General features: G+C 35.9%; 1 protein-coding gene across 3 annotated transcripts; it reads left to right on the top strand.

Moving 5' to 3' along the window:
• Positions 1-237: 237 nt before the first annotated feature.
• LOC135089615 (SID1 transmembrane family member 1-like) lies at positions 238-24,804 on the top strand. Of its 3 annotated transcripts, none has more exons than XM_063985440.1 (19): positions 238-411; positions 993-1,110; positions 3,084-3,419; positions 3,822-3,955; positions 4,496-4,636; positions 4,928-5,072; positions 6,510-6,672; positions 6,904-7,066; positions 7,957-8,077; positions 9,775-9,928; positions 11,453-11,570; positions 13,459-13,606; positions 14,647-14,841; positions 15,061-15,178; positions 16,823-17,062; positions 18,514-18,758; positions 19,764-19,877; positions 21,705-21,818; positions 22,207-24,804. In XM_063985440.1, the coding sequence occupies exons 3-19, from the start codon at positions 3,096-3,098 to the stop codon at positions 22,267-22,269; spliced, it is 2,700 nt and encodes an 899-aa protein (XP_063841510.1). In that variant the 5' UTR covers positions 238-411; positions 993-1,110; positions 3,084-3,095; the 3' UTR covers positions 22,270-24,804. The 3 variants fall into 3 exon arrangements, with proteins under 3 accessions (XP_063841510.1, XP_063841511.1, XP_063841509.1); XM_063985441.1 differs by having other exon boundaries at positions 1,095-1,110; XM_063985439.1 differs by lacking the exon at positions 993-1,110.
• Positions 24,805-25,502: the final 698 nt, after the last annotated feature.

Raw genomic sequence — 25,502 nt, forward strand, 5'->3', positions numbered from 1 at the left:
AAAAATTTAAAAAAAGTTACAGAGTTCGCAAGTATTTGTTCTGCAAAGCACAAGTATACCAATAAAAAGCGTGTTTTTTACTTTTTTTTAACAGTTTGATGCAAAAGCTCGCTAAATTTCTACGGAGTTAATCTCCCACCCCTCTCCCTTGCTCTCTTCTAAAAATCTCTCTGTTCCCCCACTATGTCCTTCTCTTGCTCTTTCCCCAACCATCAGATTCCCCCACTGCATCTCTCTGGTTCCCCATCCCCCGTCCCCGGTCCCATCCCTGGCGCGTCCCATACGTGTACGCATTGCTTGCTATGTCTCACTCTGCCTCAACATTTGTAGTGATTTTTTTATTCATATTTCGTAAAATGTGCACCAAGCGCCTACTGTAAACATCACTACATCAGGTGGTGTTGTGAAGAGGTATGTCTTCCAGTGATATGGTGATAATTATCTTGTAAAATATGACATTTGAGATAAGAGATAATACGAAAGAAAGGCAAAGTTTCGTAGTAGATTATTGGGCACGACGTTATCATCTAAAGAAATACTGTAACAGTAATATTGTAATGACAAACATTTTCATCAAATGATTAGGTTTAAATTGGGTAATTAAGTTCATTAATTTCGCTGTTAATCCCTTCGTTGTGTTGATCTCAGTTGGTCAATCTAGGTGCATTGTACTTTTTTTTTTTTTACTCATTTTCATTTTTAAATGTGAAGTACTAATATTTTTTAGTTAATCGGCTTAAGCATTATAATAAATTAATTTCTTAAAAGCTCTTGGAAGCATGCATGGACTTAGAAAAGGTTAGGAACTGCTGGTGTAGATCAGACTTGAAAAAGTTTCATCGTCTGAAAAATAGTAAACTAAGGTTATTTTCATCATTCCCACTACCACATTGGATATACTACTATAATAAGTGTGAAAATAGTGCATGAAAGAAAAAAAAAAGTGAAAACTCAACAAGTAAAATTAAATTTCATGAATGTTTTGAGTACAGACTAGCACAACAATGACCACATGACTAGTAGACCCAGCAGCAGTGACCTAATGCTGGAGACTGAGGCTCTTTTGACTCTCCTGGACTTTTCTCTTGCAACAGGTACTACAGGCATCTGGTAGGTGCACATTCTTCTTTCTAGCATTGAACAGTTTTGTAGGGGCCGTGCTGGCTGTGGTGCCGCAGCCTTTAGCGCCCCCAAGGTACTGGCAGCAGACAAGTTAGTTAGTTAGTTGGATTTTAATAAGTTGTCATGTCTTTTGGAGAAAAATCCTGGTGTGCTTGAGTGTTTTGAAGGCCAGGAAAACTCGGGGGAACTTGGGGAACTTGGGAACCATCTAGATCTGCTATTGATAGTCTGAGGATGTGAAGTGATGCCAGTGAGTGGGGGAAAGCAGTGCAGTGGTAGCGGTGGTGGGGATAGTGTAGCAGTAAGTGTTATGGATTATATATATATATATATATATATATATATATATATATATATATATATATATATATATATATATATATATATATATATATATATATATATATATATATATATATATATATATATATATATATATATATATATATATATATATATATATATATATATATATATATATATATATATATATATATATATATATATATATATATATATATATATATATATATATATATATATATATATATATAGGAGGGACACCAGCCAAGGGCAACAAAAATCCAATGAAGATGCTGGTCTCTGAATAGGGTCCAAAGTGGTAGTCAAAAATTGAAGGATAAGTGTCTTGAAACCTTGAGGTTTAATAGAGGAGAGGTGGTGTTTTACAGATTGAAAATTAGATTTAAGACTGCAAATGTTGCAGAAGTTAATGAAGAAAAAGTTGAGGGTGGTGTCAAGACATGTAGGGTCGATACTAGAAGAGCAGTCTGACCTGGGGACATTTGTGGTCCCCTCCCCAGATGGGGACTCTGAGGCCGGTGTAGGAGTCATCATGATAATTTTGAATTTTGAGTGAAGGATGTGTGTGTAATTAGGTGCTTGTAGTTTTGTGTGAAGGAAGAGAGTTATCTTTAAAGGGCAGGCTGTGACTGTCCCTTTGTGTTGTGAGACACAAAAGGGAAATGTCCAGTGAGGTCACAGCTGGGTTAAATGGTAAGTTCACAGCACCTCTTGATCTAGTGTTTTAGACCTCGCTGGGAGTAATTATTGTTTTGGCAGGTGCCTACTGCCTCCTGTGGGGCACCATGGGTAGGTAGGGGTGTCCATCATGCCCAGCTTATGCATGTGGATAGTTAGACAGCTGTGTCCTATCCTGAGTCTGGTGACTGCAGTGTCTAGGGCACAGTTGAGGGAGTGTGTCCAGCAGTGGTGTTGTGTCTTGTCTGATGTAGGTAAGTGAGGTGTGTTGTAAGGTGTCTTCCCTAGTGTAAGTTGTAGTCTTTCTATAGATTTCTGTAGGTTATTCAAATGAACACCATGCTGATGAACAACTTTATCTTTATTAGTATTCAAAATCAAGTATTCATTTATGTGTATTTGAGATGGCTCTTGGTATTTAAAAGAAAAAAATAGCTTAGGGCAAGATTAATTGATAAAATGGTTGAAAATATCTTAAATTGGTAGGTACAGTACATAAATCAGGCAAGAACTTTGTAAGTGTACCAATGCGCAGGTTTGTAGAGAAATGGACGATTGGGTGTGGCTCATAGATCAGCTTAATCTGCTCTTATTATAGCTATTAAACTGACCCTGTAATTGGCCTAAGACTGTGACATTAACATTTGGAGTCATACTGATGTATGAGTAATTAAACATCATGTTGAATGTCAGTAACCAGCATATTTCTTACATACATGAAATTTATTGAACTTCATACTATTTTTTCAGTGTACCATCTGTTTTGTAATCTAGATGTTATTTGGAAATGATAAAGGTTAGATATTAGTTCATTTCATTACAAGCAAGGTTTGGTGATTTATAAGTCTTTGAAAAGTATTTAATTATCTACTATTTACTTGTGAATGAAATTTAAGAAAACATTTTTATTTGCATTAAATTATTTTGCATATTTCATCCTGTGCATATGTTGCTTACAGAGGAACACAGCTATGGGACCTCTTACCTGCCTTTGTCTTGTGGTGTTGATGGCAGCACCAGCACTCCAGCGTGGAATGTCATCCCCTAGCACATCTGGCTTACTGGTGTCTGAGGCTACAGTCATGCAAGCCCCACATTCCAGTGTTACAAAATCCATAGAAAAGTCCCTCAAGACAGCCTCAGTGACTAAGAAAGGAAAAGCTAACAATAGCACTGGATTATGTCAGAACAACACTAGTCCAGTCTCTTGTTTATCTCTTTCCCATAGTAACTATGAAATCAACATCAATGAATCCACCCCGTGTGTATTTCGGTGCTTTTATGATCCTCAGGAGGTAAGCATGTGATTGGATGATGCTCTAGGCATTGTAATGTACTCTTATGCATAATGTATTGGCATTATTGTAGTCTGTTGATATTTTTATTACTATATAAATTGCTTTGCTTTCTCGCCCTGAAAGTGCTACTCAAAAAGCATTATCAAAAGATCATCTAATATTATATAAATTAGGGACACTGATTATTCATTAGCCATTTAACCTGATGGCATTCATTAAGAGGGAGATGGTGGTGAAAGGTAGGACCTTATTAACTTGTCCATCATATGCCTTATCTTTATATTTGATGACAACATTTCAGTATTTGTAGTAGTGTTTTTCTACAGGCAGCTTCAATAAGCATTAATTTATTATGAGGTCGTATTTCAAATTGTAATTGTAATGTAATGCACTTTTTAGCTGAGACCCCTGAGGCTGGAGGTTCACCAGAAATACAAAAACCCCATGCAGCATCCAACATTCATATCAGTCCAACAAGACCATTATATCAGCTGCTGGACATTGCCAATCATTTCTTCCACCAGAGGAGAAAAGTAAGACTTAAAATGCTGGTGAAGCCATCAGGAAGAAGTTTTAACTACTCTTTTTTATAATGTCTTCACTTATAAATAATGAAATATGAATGTATAAATATTTGGATTCAACTTCTTTTCCATGCAAGTACTTATCTGTCTTTGTAGTTGTAAATATTACAGAACTAGTATTTAAGTCAGTTATGCTGTTTAGCCCTGATGCAGAGAGATCTGGGTATTATGTGTAGGGTGTTGAAAATCTGTCCTCTTTACACCTTAGGGGCTAAGATGAGTTTTGCTTCACTTAAGGTGTGTGTGTGTGTGTGTGTGTGTGTGTGTGTGTGTGTGTGTGTGTGTGTGTGTTAGGTATTTAAATTTATTCATATACAGTATTTGGGTGCCTTTGTATTCATATAGAAACCTTGTCTTGGCTACAGGCCTTTGCAAGGACATCAGCTTGGTGTGTAGATGGTTGCTAATTATTATTATTATTATTATTATTATTATTATTATTATTATTATTGTTGTTGTTGTTGTTATTATTATTATTTTTCCTTCTAGTCAGAAATTTACAACCCTAGAGACTCTCCTGTGCCCACCAGCAAATGAATCTAAGGAAGTTGTGGAGGTTACTGTATCTGTCAGAGGGCCAGACTTGAAAAAGATTCAGATTGCCTTGAAAAATGTATCTTTTGTTCTTCAGTAAGTATTGCATTGCTCTTTTTTATTTTTATGGATGTTTCCTTACATGTGTGGAAATGTTTAGTTATAAAAAAAAAATTTAACCACTGATTAGTGTATATATATATATATATATATATATATATATATATATATATATATATATATATATATATATATATATGCATATATATACATATATACATATATATATATATATATATATATATATATATATATATATATATATATATATATATGTATATGTATATATTATTTATTTATTTATTTATTTATTTTCTCTTTTTAAAGGAAGGAAGTGAATGTTACAGTGATAGTTACTCCTGTTTCTCCTTGGTACAAGCGCTACCAGTGGGCTGCATACGAAGAATCTGTCCTTGTTACTGCTGACAGTAATTCTGACATTTGCAGTGTTTTGATTCTTCAAAATGCCAAGGTGAGATAATTTCACCTAATTGTCTGATCCCTTAAACTCCGTCTGCTTGTATATATATATATATATATATATATATATATATATATATATATATATATATATATATATATATATATATATATATATATATATATATATATATATATATATATATAAGTGCAGTGGAACCTTAGGTCATGAACTTAATCTGTTCCATGATTTAGTTTGTGAACTGAAATGTTTGCAAACTGAAACAATTTCTCTCATTGAAATTAATGTAAATGCATTTAATCCATTCCAACCTCAGAAACAATGCATTTTTTTCATTTTTTAAATATCTTTCTGTGACAAAGAATATTGAATGAAATTATAGCATAGTAAAGTTGCAAGACTGGATGCTGGATGGTCCTCTTGATAAAGAGATGTAATAAATGTGCATCCATTTCCTATCGTAACTTGCAAGTGATTTTCATACACTGGCAAGTCTCTTCATCATCAGGCCATAGCTTGTCACTGATTTCATCATTAGGTGCCTTCCCAGTTGTTTGAGGTAGGGGTGAGACCTGGCCCCCCCTATCCTTTGCCACCATCAGTAAATCACATGCCTTCGCATTTAGCCTGCCACTCCTTACTCTGACTTTCATTATGGTTAGAAAGATGATTTGAGAGGAAAAGACAAAATCTCAGCTTGCATCAAGCAAGGGAAGATTTGAATGAAATATTGGAGCATAAAAGTCTGTGTAAAGCAGGGATTTTTGCACTACTTATGGCAGCACCTGCTTTCAAAATTTTACTTCATGTTCTTTGTTTTGAGTTCAATATTTGTGATTGAAGAATTCTTGACAACCTCATGTCTTATGAGCTTATCTGTAGCAGGTGCAGTCTTTCTTGGGTGTCCAGAAACTGGAGCATGAGGTGAAATGCGACAAGATGGAAGAGCACATACTGTCATGAGTAGTGCAAACATCCCTGCTTTACACAGACTCATGTGCTCCAATATTTTCTTCCAGTCAACATGTGCTTGATGCAAGACAATACTTTGTGTCTTTTTATCTTGAATCATCATCTTTCCAGCCATCCTGAAAGTCAGAGTAAGAAGTGGCAATCTAAATATGAAGGCATGTGATTTACTGAAAATGGGAAGGGGTAGGGGGACAAAGGTCTAACTTCCCTTAAACAGCTGGGAAAGTGCTTGACCTTGAAATCAGTGACAATCTATAGCCTGATGCCTAAGAGACTTGCCAGTGTATGATAATTACATTGTTCATGGCAGGTACACCAAAACACAACCGAGCTTGTGCTTGCCAGCTGAGGGGGGTTTGAGGGGTGTTTGTGCGTTCCCACACCAAAACAGCATTTGTGAACTGATGCAAAAATTGTGTGATAAATCTCTTTGTGAACTGATCTACAAACAGGAATGTTCGTGAAACAAGGTTCCACTCATTTCATCCTGGGCAGTGTCCTGTATACTCGGAGTTGTCAGGACTGATCAACAAAGGACGCTACCAGACCTTCACTAGGCGGGCAGGCATGGTGGCACACAGGACAGAGTTTCCTGATGGGGTTCATGTTATAGTCCTTTCTCTGCCTGATGATGATGCATGTATCCTCAGTCCCGTAGGTGAGACACTTGCAGATGTACTTTCCATAATGCAATGAAATACTGCCACATATAATTTATTTAGTTAAATATAATCTTGGGTGCCATTTTTCTTTGTGCTGAGGACAAGTTATATGGAAAAAATACTGTTCTCCTGTCACTCCATGTTATCAGAAACTGTAATCTACCACCAAAATATTGTTACTTATTGTTAATCTGTTGAAAAGGACATGCATGAAAGGGGACTTTCAGGCTCACATAACAACACCCGAGACACGAGAACCAAGACTGTGGTGCTGGAGGTTTATGATCATGCAACAATATCATCAACTTGGTACATATTCTGCTCAACTGCCATCATCCTCACTATCATCATCATTGTTGCCACGACACTGATTTCTGCCATGATCAAGAGGTGTGTAGATTGCTCTTTTGTTTTGACAAAAATTATTTGATTAGTATTTAAGATCATAGTATGGCCTTCCTGTCATGTGAGGCACATGCCTGTATAAGAAAACTGCTGGAGATAGATTTAAAAACTGTGAGATGAGGGAACAGTGGCTGGCAAAAGTGGAGGGCCACTTCTGGAGTGAGCAAGGGATCAGATAAATAGATATAATATGTCTAGATAAATGCACTCTTCTTTCTTGTAGTGTGTGTGTGTGTGTGTGTGTGTGTGATTCACCTATGGTTGTCTGCTGGTCACCCAGCCAGCTGTTTCCCTATGGAAAGAGTCATTTTCTATTCCTGTTTTTTTTTTTTTTTTTTTTTTTTTTTTTTTTTTTTGAGAATTGCATTTTAGTGGGCTTATTGTGTCTTTCTTACCTCTTGGCTGATTGCCCTGATAATAAAGAAGTAACTTGAGTGGAATCAAGTCACCTTATGCTCATACTGACAAAAAATGTAACTAAAGTCATTACCAATAGTACAGAGAAGTGCATAATGTAACACCTGCTATGTTTATGATTATGTAGTATGTTAATAATTTGCATATTATAAAGGTAAAACAGGAAAATCTTATGTGCATCAGATGCCACTGCACTTCTTGTTATATATTATATTTTGTGTGTGGAGAGATACAGGAATTGTAAGGATACCATGCATTTTTAAGAAATGTTTTCACCTCATTTGAGTGAATTGTATAATTCAATGGTATGGTAATGATGATCCAGATGACTGAAAATAAGTATGACATAGAAATATTAACTGACTCTTGACTCCATTGTGGGAAACAAACAGAAGTAGGGTGGCTGTGGCTGTGACACATTGTATTGATATCATAATTATTTATTCTCTTTTCCTTAGGACTTTATCTCCATCCAGTGTAAGTAGTGAGGATGAGCGTCCCATGTTGGGTGAGTCTGCCATGAGGCCCTCATACCAAGTGGAAGTTATGGAAGGAATGTACTCTGCGGGTGGATTACAGGTATTTTGCCATGATTAGATATGAACTTTGAAATGGATTATTTCTGTTTAAACTAAATACAATTACTTGTTTATACTTTTCTATAGTGTCTCACTAACTTTTTCTCTTCTTTAATAACATTACTACTTTCTGTCTCAGGTTTTGTTTCTCATTTTCTTGGTCTGTTATTTTCTTTAGTGATTCTTCTTCAACTTTATGTTCACTTATTCACTTTTTTTTTTTTTTGCTTCATTTTCACATCCTTTACATTTGCCTTCATTTTCTCATTTCCTTTCTGAACAGTTTCTACTTTCTTCTTTATTTGTTCCTTCAAATCATCATTTTTCACTTTCAACTTCTCATTTTTATCTTCCATCTCAATCAACCATGTTGTAATAATCACTAACTCCATACATGTCTCCTTGGTGTGCCTCCAATGTCTTTATTCTCTCCAATAACTTGTCCATCAATTCCTCTATGTACAAAATCTTTCTACACTGCAACCTGTAATTCAGTTCTCTTTCTTCTCCAGTGAAACCTTCAAAAGACCCCCTTTCCTTTGGGGTGCCACCTTCTGCCATCTCAATCAACTTTGTTGATTGAGATGGTGTGTGTGTGTGTGTGTGTGTGTGTGTAATTACCTAGTTGTATAGGGCACAAGCCAAAACTCATTTTGTCTTATCTCCATAACCACATTTATCCATTTTCTCTTTAAACATGTGTACACTGTTTGCCACAACCATCTCTTACTTCAAATCATTCCAGATTTCAATAGTTTGATACAGGAAGCTGTATTTCTTGATGTCGCTTGAACATCCACTCTTTATTTTCTTCCCATGCCCCCTCGTCCATCTCTCCCTCCTTCTGTGGTACCAAGTCATTTCTGTCTATTCTTTCTATATTGTTTACTAATTTGTACATTATTCTAAGATCTCTTTCTCTTCTCTCTTGTAGTGATGGTAATCTCATCTCTTCAAGTCTTTCTTCATAGGTTAAGTCTTTCAATTCAGGTACCATCTTTGTCACTATCCTCTGTATTCTTTCTCTATATATCTTTTTTTCAGTGTGGAGCTCAAATTACTGCTGCATTTCATGTTGTATCATGCTTCTTATAATTTTCTTCATAATTTCTTTATCTAAATAGTTGAACACCATCTAATGTTTGTTAACAAGTTGTATGTAGAGCCAAATATTCCATTCATGTGCCTTTGAGGTGATAGTGTATCTTGGATCATTACTCCTAATTTTTTTTTAGTGTATCCTGGATCATTACTCCCAAATCTTTTTCTTGATTACTTTTCATTATTATTTCTCCTCCATTTGGAACATGGACAGTGGATCTTTGTGGGACACCACAGCTCTATACATTCAACAAAGCAGAAAATAAATCAAACAATGACCTCAACCTAAATAACTGAGTCTTCATCTACTGGCAAGTAGTAATTGTCAAACTTTAGATGCTGCCTTGTCAGAGTCTGCCAGCTTGTACTATATATGGTACATTCATCAAGGAAGCTAGAGTTATAAGGAACAACAATTCTGTTATTTCTGGTCATAATTTTCAGATTATTCAACAGATTATTGAAAGGATGTGAATATTTTTCAAAAGTATTTGAATATGAATAAGAGTACTTTGATTTCATATATAAAAACCAAATACAAATATTCCATCCCTGATACACATTGACATCTATAACTTGATTTTTATTGGATTACAGCATAGACAAAATGGCAGGCCTTTAAGTCAGGAAAACAGCCATTTTTGCAATGAACAAGAAGCCGATGGCATAGAGAGAGGAGGTAATGAAGATGGTATTGGACATGTTGGGAGGAGAGGTATACTGGCTCTTGATACTTCAGGGGGAATTGAAGGTGACTATGTTTGCAGTGTTATGTTTACATGTGTAATGGTATAAATTATTTTGGCAATGTATTTTTCTTCATCATTCTCTGTGTTTTCAGTACTGTTGCTGCATTATGCCAAATTTGAGGACAAAACACACACACACACACACACACAAAGTTCTAGATGTGGTGGCACCACACCACCACACCACTGTGTCACACTGGATGTAAGGACAAAATTAACACACTCACACAGTTCTAGTTGTGGCAGTGCCACACCTCCACATTACTGTGTTGTGCCAGATTCATGTGAGGACAAAATGCTCACTCACATGGTTCTAGAGGATGCAGTCATAATAAGTAAACTTTTTCAGTGTTTTCAGTAGTCCAAGATTTGTGATGATATTGTACACTATTCCCTCCCCAGTCACAGAGATTAGGTTCCCCAAAATTACTGTTTTGTATGAGTCTGTGAAATTAACATCTTACAAAAAAAAACAATGTTAAGAGAATCTTAGTTCTCTTGGCCCTGACCACCACATGGTGGGGAAAGAGTGCTTCAGCCTTTCAGCAGAGGTTAAAGTTTCAAAAGGCTGGTCTTCATATTGCCCAGGGAATGACTCCTGTAGCAAGTCTTCTGTCCCCACACTTAAAGACTTTGTGTGGGTGGTATAGAGAAGGACTGTTTTATCTGCCCTGTGTGGGCCTCATTGGAATACTTTGGATGAATAAGGGATTGCCAGTGGGTGTACTTCTATCTCTTTAGATGGTGATGGAGCCTTGTCGTTGTGTCCATCTTGACACCTTGTTGATTTGGATTTGCTAAGTCATTCACCAGGCATACTCAAGCATTTTCTCTTAGGAGTGTCAGCTAATTCAGGCCATATTTCATGAAGTCCATGCAGTGCCCATGAGTTCCTTGTTCTGCAAGGTGCAGTCTCAGGGCCAGCCAGGTGATCATTGTAGGCACTTGGTTGTTCTCCATGAAATGATGCATAAGTACCTTGATACTCACAGGGGTTGATAATTTTAGTCCTTTGTGTCATAAATTAACACTTGCTAATAATGCCATGTGTGGTGACCCTGACTGTTGAGGAGATAAGTTGCTTTCTTCCTCCTATACTTTGTGACTCAGAAGTATGCAATTATGTGTGGATATTTGTATGCATGATAATTAAATAGTTTCTTCTAAGTAGAAACATGTTTTATCAACATTCTTACCCTTATGTAATTAAATAAAAAGATCCCTGTCCCCCTTCCCTCTCAGATATAGTGTTTCCACCACATTGTATATCTAAGTGGCCTGTTGATAGATAACTCGGTACATACATACACCACTTTGGTGCTCTTTTCAAATAGCAAATGAATGAGCAGATAAGCTTTTGAGGGTCACATTTACTGGAACAATTTTGCTGTCTGTTGAGGCAAGTGAACCAGGCATATGTCATTGCATATGGGTAAGTATGCTGAAAAAAGAAAAAAAATCTACTTTAAAGAAACTATTATTTGTTAGGTGTAGCAGATTTATTATGTGTCTTTCTATACTTCTAGGAGGCAATTCACACAATACCCAAGCTGTTGTACCTGTCCACTCACCCTCCTTCCTGCCAGCCACTACCCATGCACCGGTGGGTGAATCCATGGATATCAATGACTCATTCAATCCTCGGTAAGATTTCTGTCTTTCCTACATGGAGCCATATCTTGGTATTGAAAATTAGTGTAATTCTTATATTCTTTCACATTACAGTAGGTGCAAGTTGATTCACCTACTTCTTTGACACACTCAAAAGTGTACCTCTAACCATGGGAATAAATGAAATAAATGGTAGCAGGAAAAAGGAACATGCTAGAAGGAAAAAAAAAAAAAAAAATGCAATTCTTGTGCCCTAACATCAGTTTTACAATGGTACATAAGTGCTACACCTATTGTGCTCATAAGCTTGACTCTACTTTGCTATATCAGTGCTACACATAAATCCCTGATTTATCAGAGACAAAACACCAAATGCATCTCTGCTTTGAAGGATCCTGAGGAGGAATTGGAGTGATAAGACAAGATACAGATAGGAGGTTGTGATAAAAAAAAAAATGCAAAAGGATTAAAGTTTAGGTGAAGGTAAAAAATGTTGGATGTATCTCCAAGATGTCAGGAATATAGACAATGTGTGCACTAATTGCTCTAGACCATGGAAGATTGCAAAGTTAAAGGCTATTTCCCCATGTTGGCCATTGAAGGGAAAAGAAAGCCAAAGCTGGTGGTGAACATTGAATTCTCCAAGATTGGAGATTTCTGCAAAAGGGAAGAGTCTGGATGTGCTCTACTGTAGAAATTAAATAATAATTCTTTTATAATTATAGGGGGTAGGTGAGAGGCATATACCACAGATGAATTTAGTCTGAAGAGTAATTCTGATGTTGAATCCAGATGGTAAGAAAATTCAAAAGATTGAAGAGTTTGGGCACAAGAAGAAGTGAAGTTGTTGCACACATACTTGTCGATGCAGCATCTAGCATTATATTGAAAGTGAGCATAGAGAAGTAGGAGGGAACAGAGAAGAGTTTACTGCCAGTTGCATCAGACACACATGTCAGTAAAGGAAAGATGGTGATGTTTAGTAGAGAAGATGTGATGTTCCACTGATTGAAAAATTAGATCAAAGGGCATGAATATTGCTGAAGTTAATGTAGAAATCCTTACAGGGTGTCAAGACACTTAGGGTCAGTACCAGAAGAGCAGTCTGACCTGACAGTCTAGACATACATCTCTCCATTCTCTCACTTGGGAGAGAGCAGGCTGGCATTGTACTTACTATTGACTCTCTGTCTATATGACTGGAATATATTTATGAAAGGCCAAACCAATTTATTATTTTCAACCAGCACAAGGACACACTTACAATAGATTATGCTATACAATTCTAGATTCTTTATTTTAAAATGAACTTAGATTGACTAGACTCTATGAAGAGGTTGACTAGAATCATGCAGGAATTGAAATGTTACCACCAGAGATGTGTAAGGGTGCATGGTAATGTGATGGAAATATTTAAGTGGGTTAAAGGACTCAATAAACAAGATATGAATTGGTTTCTTTTAGTCATAGAACAAGTTAAAACTCACATGACTGGTTAGAAGCTAGACAAAATCAGGTTTGAAAAAAAAAGAAAAAAGATGGGTAAAAATTGACTCACAAATAAAACTGTAGATGAGTGGAACAAACTTAGCAAGAACATAGTGAGTGCTCAGATGTTAGACTGTTTCATGAGGATGTTGGATAAGTTCATGGGTGAAGATGGTAGATGGTAAATTTCAAGTGCTTGGGATTTGCCTTGTGTAGGCCAGCTACAATCTCCTTATTTTCTCATATTCTTATATTTTTACAATTTTTGCTTAACATTATTATTGTGATTTTTATGCCTTCATTCATAGACATTGACATTTTAAACTCAGTACCCTTTGACTCAGCATTTCATTATATTGTTAAAATTATGCACCAATGGCTCCTTTGCCTCTTTGTTCCTATATTTGCTTCCTTCACCACCTGTGTTTTGAAGAATTGTGCTGTGGTGGAAGTGTGTGGCAGTGCACGAGGCAGGCACAGCTGAAGCCCAAGTGTCAGAGGTTGGATTTCAAAACAGCCTGATCATCATGGGGGTGTTTGCAGCACTTCCCACATCTGAGCTCCTCCGATCATACCTGAGCGTGAGCTTTTAGATATTTTCTTTCAAACAGCAGGAAATATAAACTGGACCTCTTAACCCCTAAAGGACCAGTGGTGGAGGTGATTTTTGTCCCACTAGTACTGCCCCTCCAGCACTAAACATTGAGAATACCCTGTATTCCCACACGCCTTAAACTTAGCCTGGAATGGAAGAGCAAGTGAAATAAGACTTTGTACTCAACATCAAGCCTTACCCTTTCAAACAATGCTATCCAGGTGTCTTTACATGCAGTTGTTATGGAGAGACAGCGAATTGAAGGGGAGAGACTCTTGGAGGGAGCTAGTAGCTTGCCTTTTCTTGAGTCCACTTCACATGACTAGATATGGCTAGTACCTAATGAAAACAAGTGCCCTGAGCTCTCTTCACACATGCTTAACAGTTTTATCAAGTTCCTGCCCAAATGCACTCTTACTGCCTTAGTATAGCAAGTGGTCGAGTGTCAGGGGTAATACATGAAATTTTGAGGTGTGAGAGCAGGAGGAAGCAGGCAGGGAATCGGATTTGTCAGAATCACTATCACTGTGTTTGACCATGGTTAGATCGGGATAGAGACTGAGAGATCAGCCTAACTAGCTTGCAAGCAGTATTACCAAAGATTAAACTACAAAAATTTACAAAAAGTAGCCAAGTTTAACAAAAATCATGAAGCGGTTATAACTGCCTTTGGTCCTCATCTGGTAAAGCAGCTATAGCTGCCTTGGGTCCTTTAGGGGTTAGTTAAAAATAGTGGATCAGAGTTTTTATTTATTTATTTATTATTAATATTATTATTTTTAGTTTGCACATATTCACCCTATGCATTAGTTTCTAAGGATATTATTTCCTTTTTTTTTTTTTTTTTTTTTTTTTTTTTTTTTTCAGATGTTACAATAAATTTGAACAAGAAAACAAACAAAAAAACATTATGCAGAGGAACATTGTGAATGAAAATTTGTAGAGAATTTATTAAAGCTGGTGATGTTCAAGTTCTGCAGTTATTAAGATGTGATGATGATGATGATGATGATGTTTGTGTTCCAGATGGTATTGCATCATGGCAAGGAAGATCAGTGCTTCTGGAACTCTCGCTGCCTGACAGCCTTTGGCTTTTTGCCAGACTTTGCTCGAGTATTTACCAATTACGGATATATTTTGCTGGGTGTTGCCTTTGTCATCATTGTCAAGAAACACAAGAATCTGACCTCTAACATTCTTAAGCAGTTCAGGGCCAAAAATGTAATTATCATAATGAATATTGCCTTGATACAGTGTAATGCATTTAGTATGTATTTATAAAAAACAATTGGACGTTACATGTTGAAATTTGTAATTTTGCCAGCTATGAACAGATTTAGATTTGTAGCAAAAAAACGACACATACGTATATTATTTTAACTCTTCCATATACAGTACTTCACTGCTATGCATAATATTTTTCTAACTTATCTTTGGCAGAGTGTGGGTGTGACTCATTGCTATGGACTCTTTGTCTCCTTGGGGTATGGTCTTATCATGCAGGGAGTTATGTCAGCCTTGTATCACACTTGTCCTAACAGTGTCACAATTAAGTTTGGTAAGTAACTTTCTAATATATATATATATATATATATATATATATATATATATATATATATATATATATATATATATATATATATATATACAGAGAGAGAGAGAGAGAGAGAGAGAGAGAGAGAGAGAGAGAGAGAGAGAGAGAGAGAGAGAGAAATGGACTGGAGGAAGAAGGACGCGTAAATCAGATGGAATGATATTATTTAGACTTCCAGTAGTCACTGTAAGCTAAGCTGATCTAGAAATTGTGTCCCTGGTCTCCTGTCCCTTTCAGTGGGAGAGTTGATTGGTTCACTCAGAATACATTTGTCACTTCCCTGAATTTTTTTTATTAAGATATTTTCAATTACATTGTCAATATTAGTCTTATCGTAAGCTGATTTCTAAGATATATTTAATTTCATTGTCAATATTAGTCTAACCATATGCCAATCTTCAAAGATATCAATAGGAAAACAACATTAATATTAAAGTATTAACTGTAGAAAATTGTTAAAAAACAGAAGCAATTATACAGCTTGACTAAAAATCAAGAAAAGTTTAAAGATTGCAGTGAGGTGGATGTTTAATGGGACAGCCACTGGAAATGTTTTGAATGTACAGTTACATGGATGAGCTTGTGTAAATAAAATAACATTAGATTTTTTTTTTTTTTTTTTTTTTTTTTTTTTAGTGGTGTTATTCTGACATGACATAGTAGTAAACTTATTCAGTGAAATGAAGCATTATGCAAACTGATTTGTATAGAAATATTATTGATTGTGTGCTCATCTCAACAAATGCTGCATTTTGACAGTAATAAAATAAGTAATTGAACTCTAGAGGTGTTATTGTTATGACTCACTGTCATTAATATGTATGGGGAAGCAAGGATCATTGTGCATAACATCACTGTCAGCTGGTACTGACTTTGGTGTTGACAACTGGTGGGTTCATGTTGAGTTGACATGCAGTCAACTCATATATATATATATATATATATATATATATATATATATATATATATATATATATATATATATATATATATTATATTATATTATATTATATTATATATATATATGTGTATATATATATATATATATATATATATATATATATATATATATATATATATATATATATATATATATATATATATATATATATATATATATATATATATATATATATATATATTGTTTCAGTAACTCACAATAATTGTAAAATAGAATAGTATAATCTCCACAATACTGAGGTGACCTTTTTGTTTGACATTCTATATGAAAGCATTAATGGAATAGAAGGCTTACTTTGAAAGCTATTTTAAGCTACCACCACAACTTTTCTGAATGGTTAATATTTTGATATTAACAATGTTGATCTACTGATACTTTAAAAATCAGCTCAGGTCAATGCTAATTGATGGAGTGACTGATATCTGAGTTAGGATCTTCATGGCTATTGTTATGTTGGTGGATAGGAGGCAAAGCTGAACCTTGCAGTATTGCACCAGTACATAAAAGTGGAAAATTATAGATTTTTGGAACAGAATGCCTGGATTTTGTAGTTGTTTATTTATTTTCACTGTAAGGATATGATGATGAAATTTAAAGGTTATGGACCTGGCATCTATGGTAATATATTATTTTTATTTTTAAACAAGATATGATGTTCATGTATGTGATGATGGTGGTTGCCGTGGTGACAATCTGGGGTTTGCGGCATGGTGATGTCACGCATCATGTGTACCCGACTGTCATCACCGTGGGCCTGGCACTCCTGGTGGCTGAAGCACGGATGTGGCTGAGGCGTGAATGGTTCTGGGGACTGCTGTCAACTGTCTATGTCATTCTTTTGCTCTCCAATGCTGTCCTTATGTCCACCTATGGTATTTGGTCCTTCTGTAAGTTCTAGGAATTATAGGTGTTGAGCAATATGTTGTTGCAATCAATATTTTAGATACATATATACAGGTTTCATAAAGATATTTGAGTCTGTTGATACTACTTAGCTATACCTCATTAACTCACTATAGTATACTTACATACATGCTGCTTTTAAGTAATTTTATATCATAAAATGTTTTAATGATAAGTGAACTAGCATGTGACAACTTTACTGAGCTATCATGATTATTATTCCTTACTCTAAATATCCATCAGTGTTTAGTTTGTAACACTATAATGCAGACAGTCATTATTTAATTGTTTGTAGAGTTAATGACAACATTGATAAAAAAGATTATTTTATTTTGTATATGTGACTTGGAAAGGAATACTCACCTATCTTTTTATGTCTTTCATTATTTAGATAAATGAAGAAACATCCAATCATCATTAATGCAAAGAAACTTATCTTAAACTGTGGTAGGGGAAGGACAGGGTGATGCATACACTTAATTAATGATCTCTTTCTCACTCCAGCTGAAATTTGTCATTGATTATTTGGTGTGAAATCCTCTCCATCTTTGCAAGTTTTACTAATTCTGTGACAGCAGTTTAGTTTAGTTTAGTATTGTTCAGTGCCTTAAAAAACTCAATTCCTCCATCTATCAACTCAACACAACTGTCAAGACAACTATCCTTCCTTCCTTCCTGTGACTTGAACTCCTTCAAGAGGGAAGTTTCAAGATACTTACCCTTCAATTTTTTACTACTGCCCTGCCTCAATGGGCTCTCTCTCTCTCTCTCTCTCTCTCTCTCTCTCTCTCTCTCTCTCTCTCTCTCTCTCTCTCTCTCTCTCTCTCTCTCTCTCTCTCTCTCTCTCTCTCTCTCTCTCTCTCTCTCTCTCTCTCTCATTTTTTTTTCCATTTTTTTTTTTTTTTTTTTTTTTTTTTTTTAGTCAAAATGTCTTCAATTTTAGCTAGCTTGCTAATCCATGATGCTTTCTTATGTGTTCCCAAACTGGAGGGATTAGTATAGTAAACTAATTTGACTTAAGATAGTGTTAGTCTTTCCAGACCAAAATAGGACCTTTTTTTTTTTTTTATCATTTATTTCTTGAAGCTTGCAGTTACACAAATCTGACTCAGTGTGTGGTGAATTGAGATACAATTATTTAACCATGGTTACATGAATATCACAGTTGGCGAGTCTATGGTTGGGGAGGGAACAGGGTATCTCCATGCTGTGCCAAACCTTACCTTCTCCATATATCTTTGGACAATGGAATTTTCATTCCAAGAACTTAGTAAAACTCCAGATTTCTGATCTACTTTGGAAGTGATGTAATGTAATGATTAAAAACTTTTGTCTGTAGTAATAGCAGATTACTTTTGATAACACTGTTTTGTTTACCAAAATCACTTAATAACCTCATACTAAATAAAGTATAATGTACCATCTCTACTTGCAGCTTTATCCAAACTGTGGCATGTGTGGAGTGCTTGGAAGCCTGTTGCAGAGAAGCTGAAGAATGTTATGGGAGAGCAGGACACCAGCTCCCAGCCCATGCAGGTGGCACGGGTATTAGTTGGCGTGGGCAGCAACATTGGGCTCATTGTGTATGGCAACCTGGGTGACCCTGATGTATACAACTTCATCCTGATTGTGTGCCTTGTCAACATGGGCCTTTATTTTGCCAATTATGTGATGATGAAGGTAGTATGATGTTTTTTTAATCTTCTATAATATTAGCTTAAGGATCTCAGCAATCTTGATTGGATTAGTTGCAATGTTTTGTGTCAAAACTGGGCATAAAATGAATGAGCTTTAAATGATTGAATATTGTGCATAGTTCATTCACTGGGAGTTGAACTGAACAAGCTGCATGAAGCTGCAAGCTTGTAAATTACATGCTGATTGTTGGATGTCATAAATTCACAACTCAATCATTTTTATTGTTTTCTGTATTTTACATGTCACAATTACAGTGTTCTACCATATTTCATGAATACTAAGGGGCAATTATAATCACAGTTTTCAACCCTGTCATGAGAAAGAGAAAGTTATATGAAGGAATAGTGAAATGCTGAAATATGGGAGTAGTGGAGAAGAAACAGTTAAATGTAATGAAAACCAAGTGTTTGAGGAGTATGCATGGAGGAACATGGAGGGACAGAATAAGGATGGAGGAAGTAAGAAGAACTGTTGTTTTGAGAGAGTTGGCTGGACAGGGAGATCAGTGTGTGGTAAGATGGTTTGGACATGTGGAGAGAATGGAGGACAGTAAACTAGTAAGGAGAATAATGAGGTCAGATATACATGGTGGAATGTAAAGAGGAAGGTCATGCCTGGAGTGGATGAATTGTGTGAAGAAAGAGCACTGAATAAGAGAGGAATGGCTATGCAACAAGCATGATAGAGGTTAATGGTGGGTGACAGTGGTGAGTGCATGAAAATGATGCAGCCTTATTGACTCCTGAACAATTTAGTATAGTTATGGACTGTAGGTGATTAACATACTGCATTTATTTCCACTATCTTCAACATTTCTCTTTGTATTGAATCCTATGATCAGCTGAAAGTTTTCCAGTTGCCAGGTTTTTCAAGACTGTCACCAGATTAAAGGAACTGGGATAGAGGGAAATAATAAATTCAGAGGAAGTAAGCATAACAGATTACAGGACCTGTGACTATGACATTACCTTGAAATTCCCTTCACAGAAGCTGTCATTTGAAGAGAAGGGAACAGTGCTGGCCTGGGTGTGTCTGGCTTTCTCCATCTTGCTTTGGATCATTGCCCTTGTATTTTTCTTCCAGCGTCGCAGTGATTCTGAGGTAAAAATGTGACAAGACATCCATTAGCATTTTTGTGTAATATATTGTTTTCTTTGTTAAAAAATGATGATGTTTCGTAATGTATTTGATAAACTGTTATTTACTATCATCTTGACATGGACTTTATACTTTAGATCTAACATAGGTTTTGTTAACTATTAATTTTATTTTCTAAACATGAGGTATGGCATTTAAGAAAAAAAAATACAGGAAAGCAATTGGTTGTAAAAGAAATTTGATGCTACAACTTGAAAAAAAAATCCAGCAAACATGCTTTATCCATAAATGTAAGGACCTTTCCTGTTATGATGAAGCAGAATTAGATAAGCAAGGGTGACAAAATTCAGGGTAAGCTTTAGTGCCCATTAGGGTTACTGTGCCTTTATTTGATACTTTCTCCCTCTTCTTTCTCAAGGCCAAATAAGATAATGCCTTGTTTATGAGTCAATAAAGGGATGATGAGTTGCCATTTGTCACTGGAGTGGATTGCCAACTACCAAACTACAAAAAATGCAAACATCAGACATTTCTCCATATATATTAAATGGACATTGATGGTCATGGTTTTCTGCAGAGGTTGTATTTTTTCAGCAAGGAGTGAAAGTAATTTAAGAGAATGAGAATGTAATCGGGGATTTGGTGGACAAGAAAATGCAGTGCCTAATAATATTAGGTGCCAAAGAGAAAGTCCAACCTCTGAGATATAGAAGACAAAAATAATATGAGTGATACAAGAAAATGACAGATGAATAGAAAAATACACACTGTATAAACATGTAGAAGGAGTAGACTGGCCTGTTCAGGGTCAAATATAATATGCTGGCAAAGATAGAGGAAATTTTAGTGAAAGCACCTAGCTAGTACAAAATTGAGGACCTAAAAGTTCATATGAATAAGGAGGGATATGAATGAAACAAATCCTTTTAGTAAGTGTCAATTTGGGTTCAGAAGTGGTAGGTCATGTGCAACAAGCCTATTAAGTTTCTACTTGAGAATAATTGACATTGTGTAGGAAAGGGACAAATGGACAGACTGCATATTTGGATTTAAAGGAGGTATTTGACAAGATACCCTACAAAAGATTACCTAAAAATCTGGAATCCATAGGTGGCTTGAAAGGAAGGTTACTAAAATAGATGGAAGATGATCTAAAACATGTGAGAAGAGTGATTAAGAATCAGCAATCATTAAGGAGCAAGATAAGAATGGTGTTCCACAATTATCTGTATTGGCACCAGTTATATTCTTCCATCTATAAAGCAGGCTAGCAATTTCATATGGACCACAGAAAACACCACACACTCACACATTTCATTCACATTCTCAACTGTTTAGTTGTATATTAATGATATAGAAGAGGGAATAGACAGCTATATAAGTTTATTTATGGATGTTGTTAAGATATCGAGAATGAGTGAAAAATAAAAACGGTGAAATATTACAAAGGGATTTAAATAAGATAGTTGAATGGAACCAGTGATGGGAAATGCAATATAACACAAATGCAAAAAATTGAAATTTGTTAAGAGTAACCCTTCCCCAACCTCCCCAACACACACATAGACACACACACTTCACAGTCTTTATAGAGCACAATGTCAAATAGCAGTATATTTGTTTTGGTTTCAGATTTAGCTTATTACTTGTATAGGAGGGTTATTTGGATTATCATTTTTTGCATTTATATAGATTACTGCATTCTTTTTTTCTTGGGTTCCATGCCAAATGTTTGGGAAATAATCAGCTGTGTAAAAAGATGTAATAATAATAATTTTTTATTACTGGTACAGTCATGCTCATTAGTAAACACTGTTCAATCATGTGTAGAGATCTCCAGCAGACTCAAGAAACAAGAACTCTCCTTGTGATTTCCTTCATGTCTTTGATGAGCATGACATATGGCACATCACTTCATCATTTGCACTATTTTTCTTCTTTGTCGTAAGTATTTATGTTTTTGAGATTGAAATTTTGAAATGTATAATTTCCATATAAATGGTGAAGTGGCATTTGCTTTTTCGTGCATAATCTGAGCACTGGATTACACATAAAAAATTAATAGATCTCTTTGTAAATCATGCCAGAATAATGTAAAAAGGAGAGAAGAAAGGTAATTTGTAAGTTGCAGTGACCCTTATCAATATTTTCCTTTGAACATTTTATGACTGATGTGATATAGGTGCCTTATTGTCTAATCCCATTGGTAACCTTTCTCATAGCCCAAAAGAAAGCAGTTGCACAACAAAGCTATGCAGCCATTTTTTTTTTTTTTTTTTTTTTTTTTTTTTTTCTTAAGAGGCATTTTTAATATTGTTATCCCTTCCTGCAGGCTCTCCTCACCATGGATGATGACCTCTGCTGGAAATCATCACAGGAAATCAAGGTTACTTAGTTTTCATCCTTTCCTCCCACCACACCCTGAGAGAGAGAGAGAGAGAGAGAGAGAGAGAGAGAGAGAGAGAGAGAGAGAGAGAGAGAGATTCAGCTATTCACTCCAATCAACAAATGTTCAAACCATTGTATGCTGTTTTATAATGGTTGCCACACTAAGCAGTAGGCACACAGGTGTGATCCTTGCTCTGTGAGTGTTCCCACTGGACATAACAATTTTCAAACTCAGAATAATTTTTTTACCCTGTCTCCTGGTTATAGCGATGGGAGATTGTTCTCTTTGGACTCCTTCAGTGGATGAGAAGGAATCACTAATATTAATTGTAGCCGTGAACAAGAAGAGAAAAAAAGAAGTGGGTACGTGAAACAAATATGAAGAGGCCAGTTGAAACAAAATCTAGACAGCATTTTAGATTATCTCCTGCTCAGTTCACTGAAACCCTCTCACTCTTAGAACAAGACATCAGGAAACAGGATGCCATATCTAGGTAGTGTAGTGTGGGGCAGCAAGTTGCAAGCCCCTTGCTTATGGGTGAGCAAAGTTATGCTGAAAAAAATCACAAGCCATGGGATCAGGGAAGCTGTGTGGGCCACATTGCAGGCATTGCTGACATGGGTTTGGTGGCGTTGTGAACAGCCTCATATAAAATACCACGAGCCACACCTTTGAATCACCAGTGTTGTGGTTAGCGTAGCATCACAACCAGTATGAAGTGACTTTAAGGCCTGTTTCTCTTTCATTGTGAACCCATTTATTTTATTTTATTTCATAATCCCATCCTGTACACAATCTGAACTGCCTAGATAATGCAACACATTCAAATTTCACACCATTATATTTCAACTTTTTTCCACAAACCACCTTTAAGCCTTTAACTATAGGCTTCTTGATGCCAATCATTCTTCCAGAAGAATTTCTAAGAAAAATTGCTCATCTTCCCATGTATTTATAATTACTTATAATTTCAGACATTTCTTACATCATTTAATTGTAAAATATTGTGAACATAAAACACGCATGCACATACACAGGTAGGGAATAAGAAGCTTGGCTTGCACCCAAGAAGTGTAGAGAATAAGGGAAATATATTAGAAAATATATTCCTGAGTTCAGCAAAGCTAGACATACATAATGGTATTTTTGGTATATACTGTAAGTTGATGTCATTTGTCTTTTGTATAACTTTTAAGTTGAAAAGGCTGTATACTTATAAGTTTATTTTTATTAATATCTGGATCATACTGAGGAAGAGGTTGAAATATTGAAATGTTAAGTAATCAGATAAAGATATTCATGTGCTTTCTTGTCTTGGCTGCAGGTATGTTAAAAATGGCTATTTTGCATACATATAATTTAGATTGGTAATTGTTGTAGTTCTTTGTCTCATTGCATTCTCCCTGTAAAGTTTTAAGTTGGGGTCTACCAGCTTATTCCTTCTCTTGGCTGTTACCAAAGTCTGCACACCTGTCCAAGTGTGTTCCTCCTCTGTCTAGTCCCTGCAGTTGTCTGGCAAAGCTCATCAGAAGCCTCGCCCTGTGATACCCCATCCATCGCTCATCCCCTTTCCTCATCCAGCTACCCCATTCTAAGCTCTGGTCACATTGGTCATGAATATTGCTGGGATGGGCTCTTATCAGTCAAGCAAAAACTGCTCCACATATTTGTGTTTGGGTGTTCTAGGTGTGCTGAATCAAAACGGCTACCTGTTGACTCTGGGACACTGGATCATGAAATACATAATAACTATTTGTGCTTTGCTTCCTGCCACTCCTCTTGCAGCATGCATAGAACACTAAAGGTACTTCAGATAAAAAAAATGTAAAACATTGGATACCTAGGAAACTGAACAGCATCTTTAATGACTTGATAACAGAGATGTCTGTTAAAGATAATTGTGGTTTCTTTGAGTCTCGTAGAAAGTACAAGGAGAATTATGTTGTACCTTTTGTTGCTAACTTTCTTTGAGGGGTGAGGTCCCACCTATGCAGGCTATGAATCAGGTATCAATATCCTGGCCCATTGTTTGGTGCTATTAAAACAGCCTCATGCAATTTTTATTTCCTTTCGGTAATGAAACGAAAGTTTTATAGTTGATTATTATTTTATTCTATGTAATTTTTATATTTATTCATGACTGAAAATTAATGTTTATTTTATATTTAAATCTATTTGAGGAAAATGTTATTTTTATGAATTTTAAACTTTTAAGTGCTCTAAATTTCTGAATTTGTCCACTAATTTTGTGCCCACAGAATATTAGTTTTAGGACTAGACAGGCACATTGACTGCAATCCTTTGAATAAGTGGATAAAGTCCCACACATATGGCTAGAGCCAGTACCATCTGTGCAGTGACAGCCTGTAATAGAACAAGAAATGGCCATTCTGTTATAATTCGTTACAACTTGTAACTTAAATAAATAATGTAAAACTCTTGGGAATGCTTTTGTATAATTTTGGGAAATAAATGTATGCCATGGTGTAATCAGTTAACTTTTACATGGAGGAGAGAGAGAATAAAATATCTTGCCTTCCATATATTTTTCTCTTTGGTTGTCTAAATGAGAGAGAGAGAGAGTCCTCACCTTTACCACCATACCAGATGCCTTTTTGCCCTGAAGCATTAGCAGATTTCACTCTAATACTATAGTGCACATGAAAGTGTTACTGGTTCTTAAAGTAAGCACTGATGAAGGGATTGAGTTGATAGGTAACTTATCTCTGGCATGCAGCTGGTTTTAAGCCTATTTGACCAATTTTATAAAATTGGGCCCCACACCTTAAGGGGCCGTGCACCAGCGGCAACAGAGTTAACACTTGAAAAGCCTTTTCTGTATTGTAAGAGGAATAAACAACTACCGAAAACGTGAAATGAAGAATGAGAAATTATTATTCCTCACGAAATATAAACATGCATAAATTTTTACTTTTGTTGAGTGGGAGCTCCGCTACCAGTTTCCTAATTGGGCCCCGCAATTCCTAGCACTAGTCTTGCTGACATGAGTATGATGGAGGCTACCACTGGCAACTACAGTGAGACAGTAATATCTCTCTCCGCTGCAGGCTTCACACTCCAGGGAAACTAGCCATTGTGAAAGCCCTTCATCACACCACCTCTACCATCACGGTGGTGGCCTCCACCCTGATTCTTGAGCTCCCCTCCAGGCATTCATTTAAAGTCTACATGTGACAATGACCGTCTTATAAGTAATGTCATGTCATAACGTCTGGCAC

Source organism: Scylla paramamosain, chromosome 33, assembly GCF_035594125.1.
Source record: "Scylla paramamosain isolate STU-SP2022 chromosome 33, ASM3559412v1, whole genome shotgun sequence".
Classification (NCBI taxonomy): domain Eukaryota; kingdom Metazoa; phylum Arthropoda; class Malacostraca; order Decapoda; family Portunidae; genus Scylla; species Scylla paramamosain.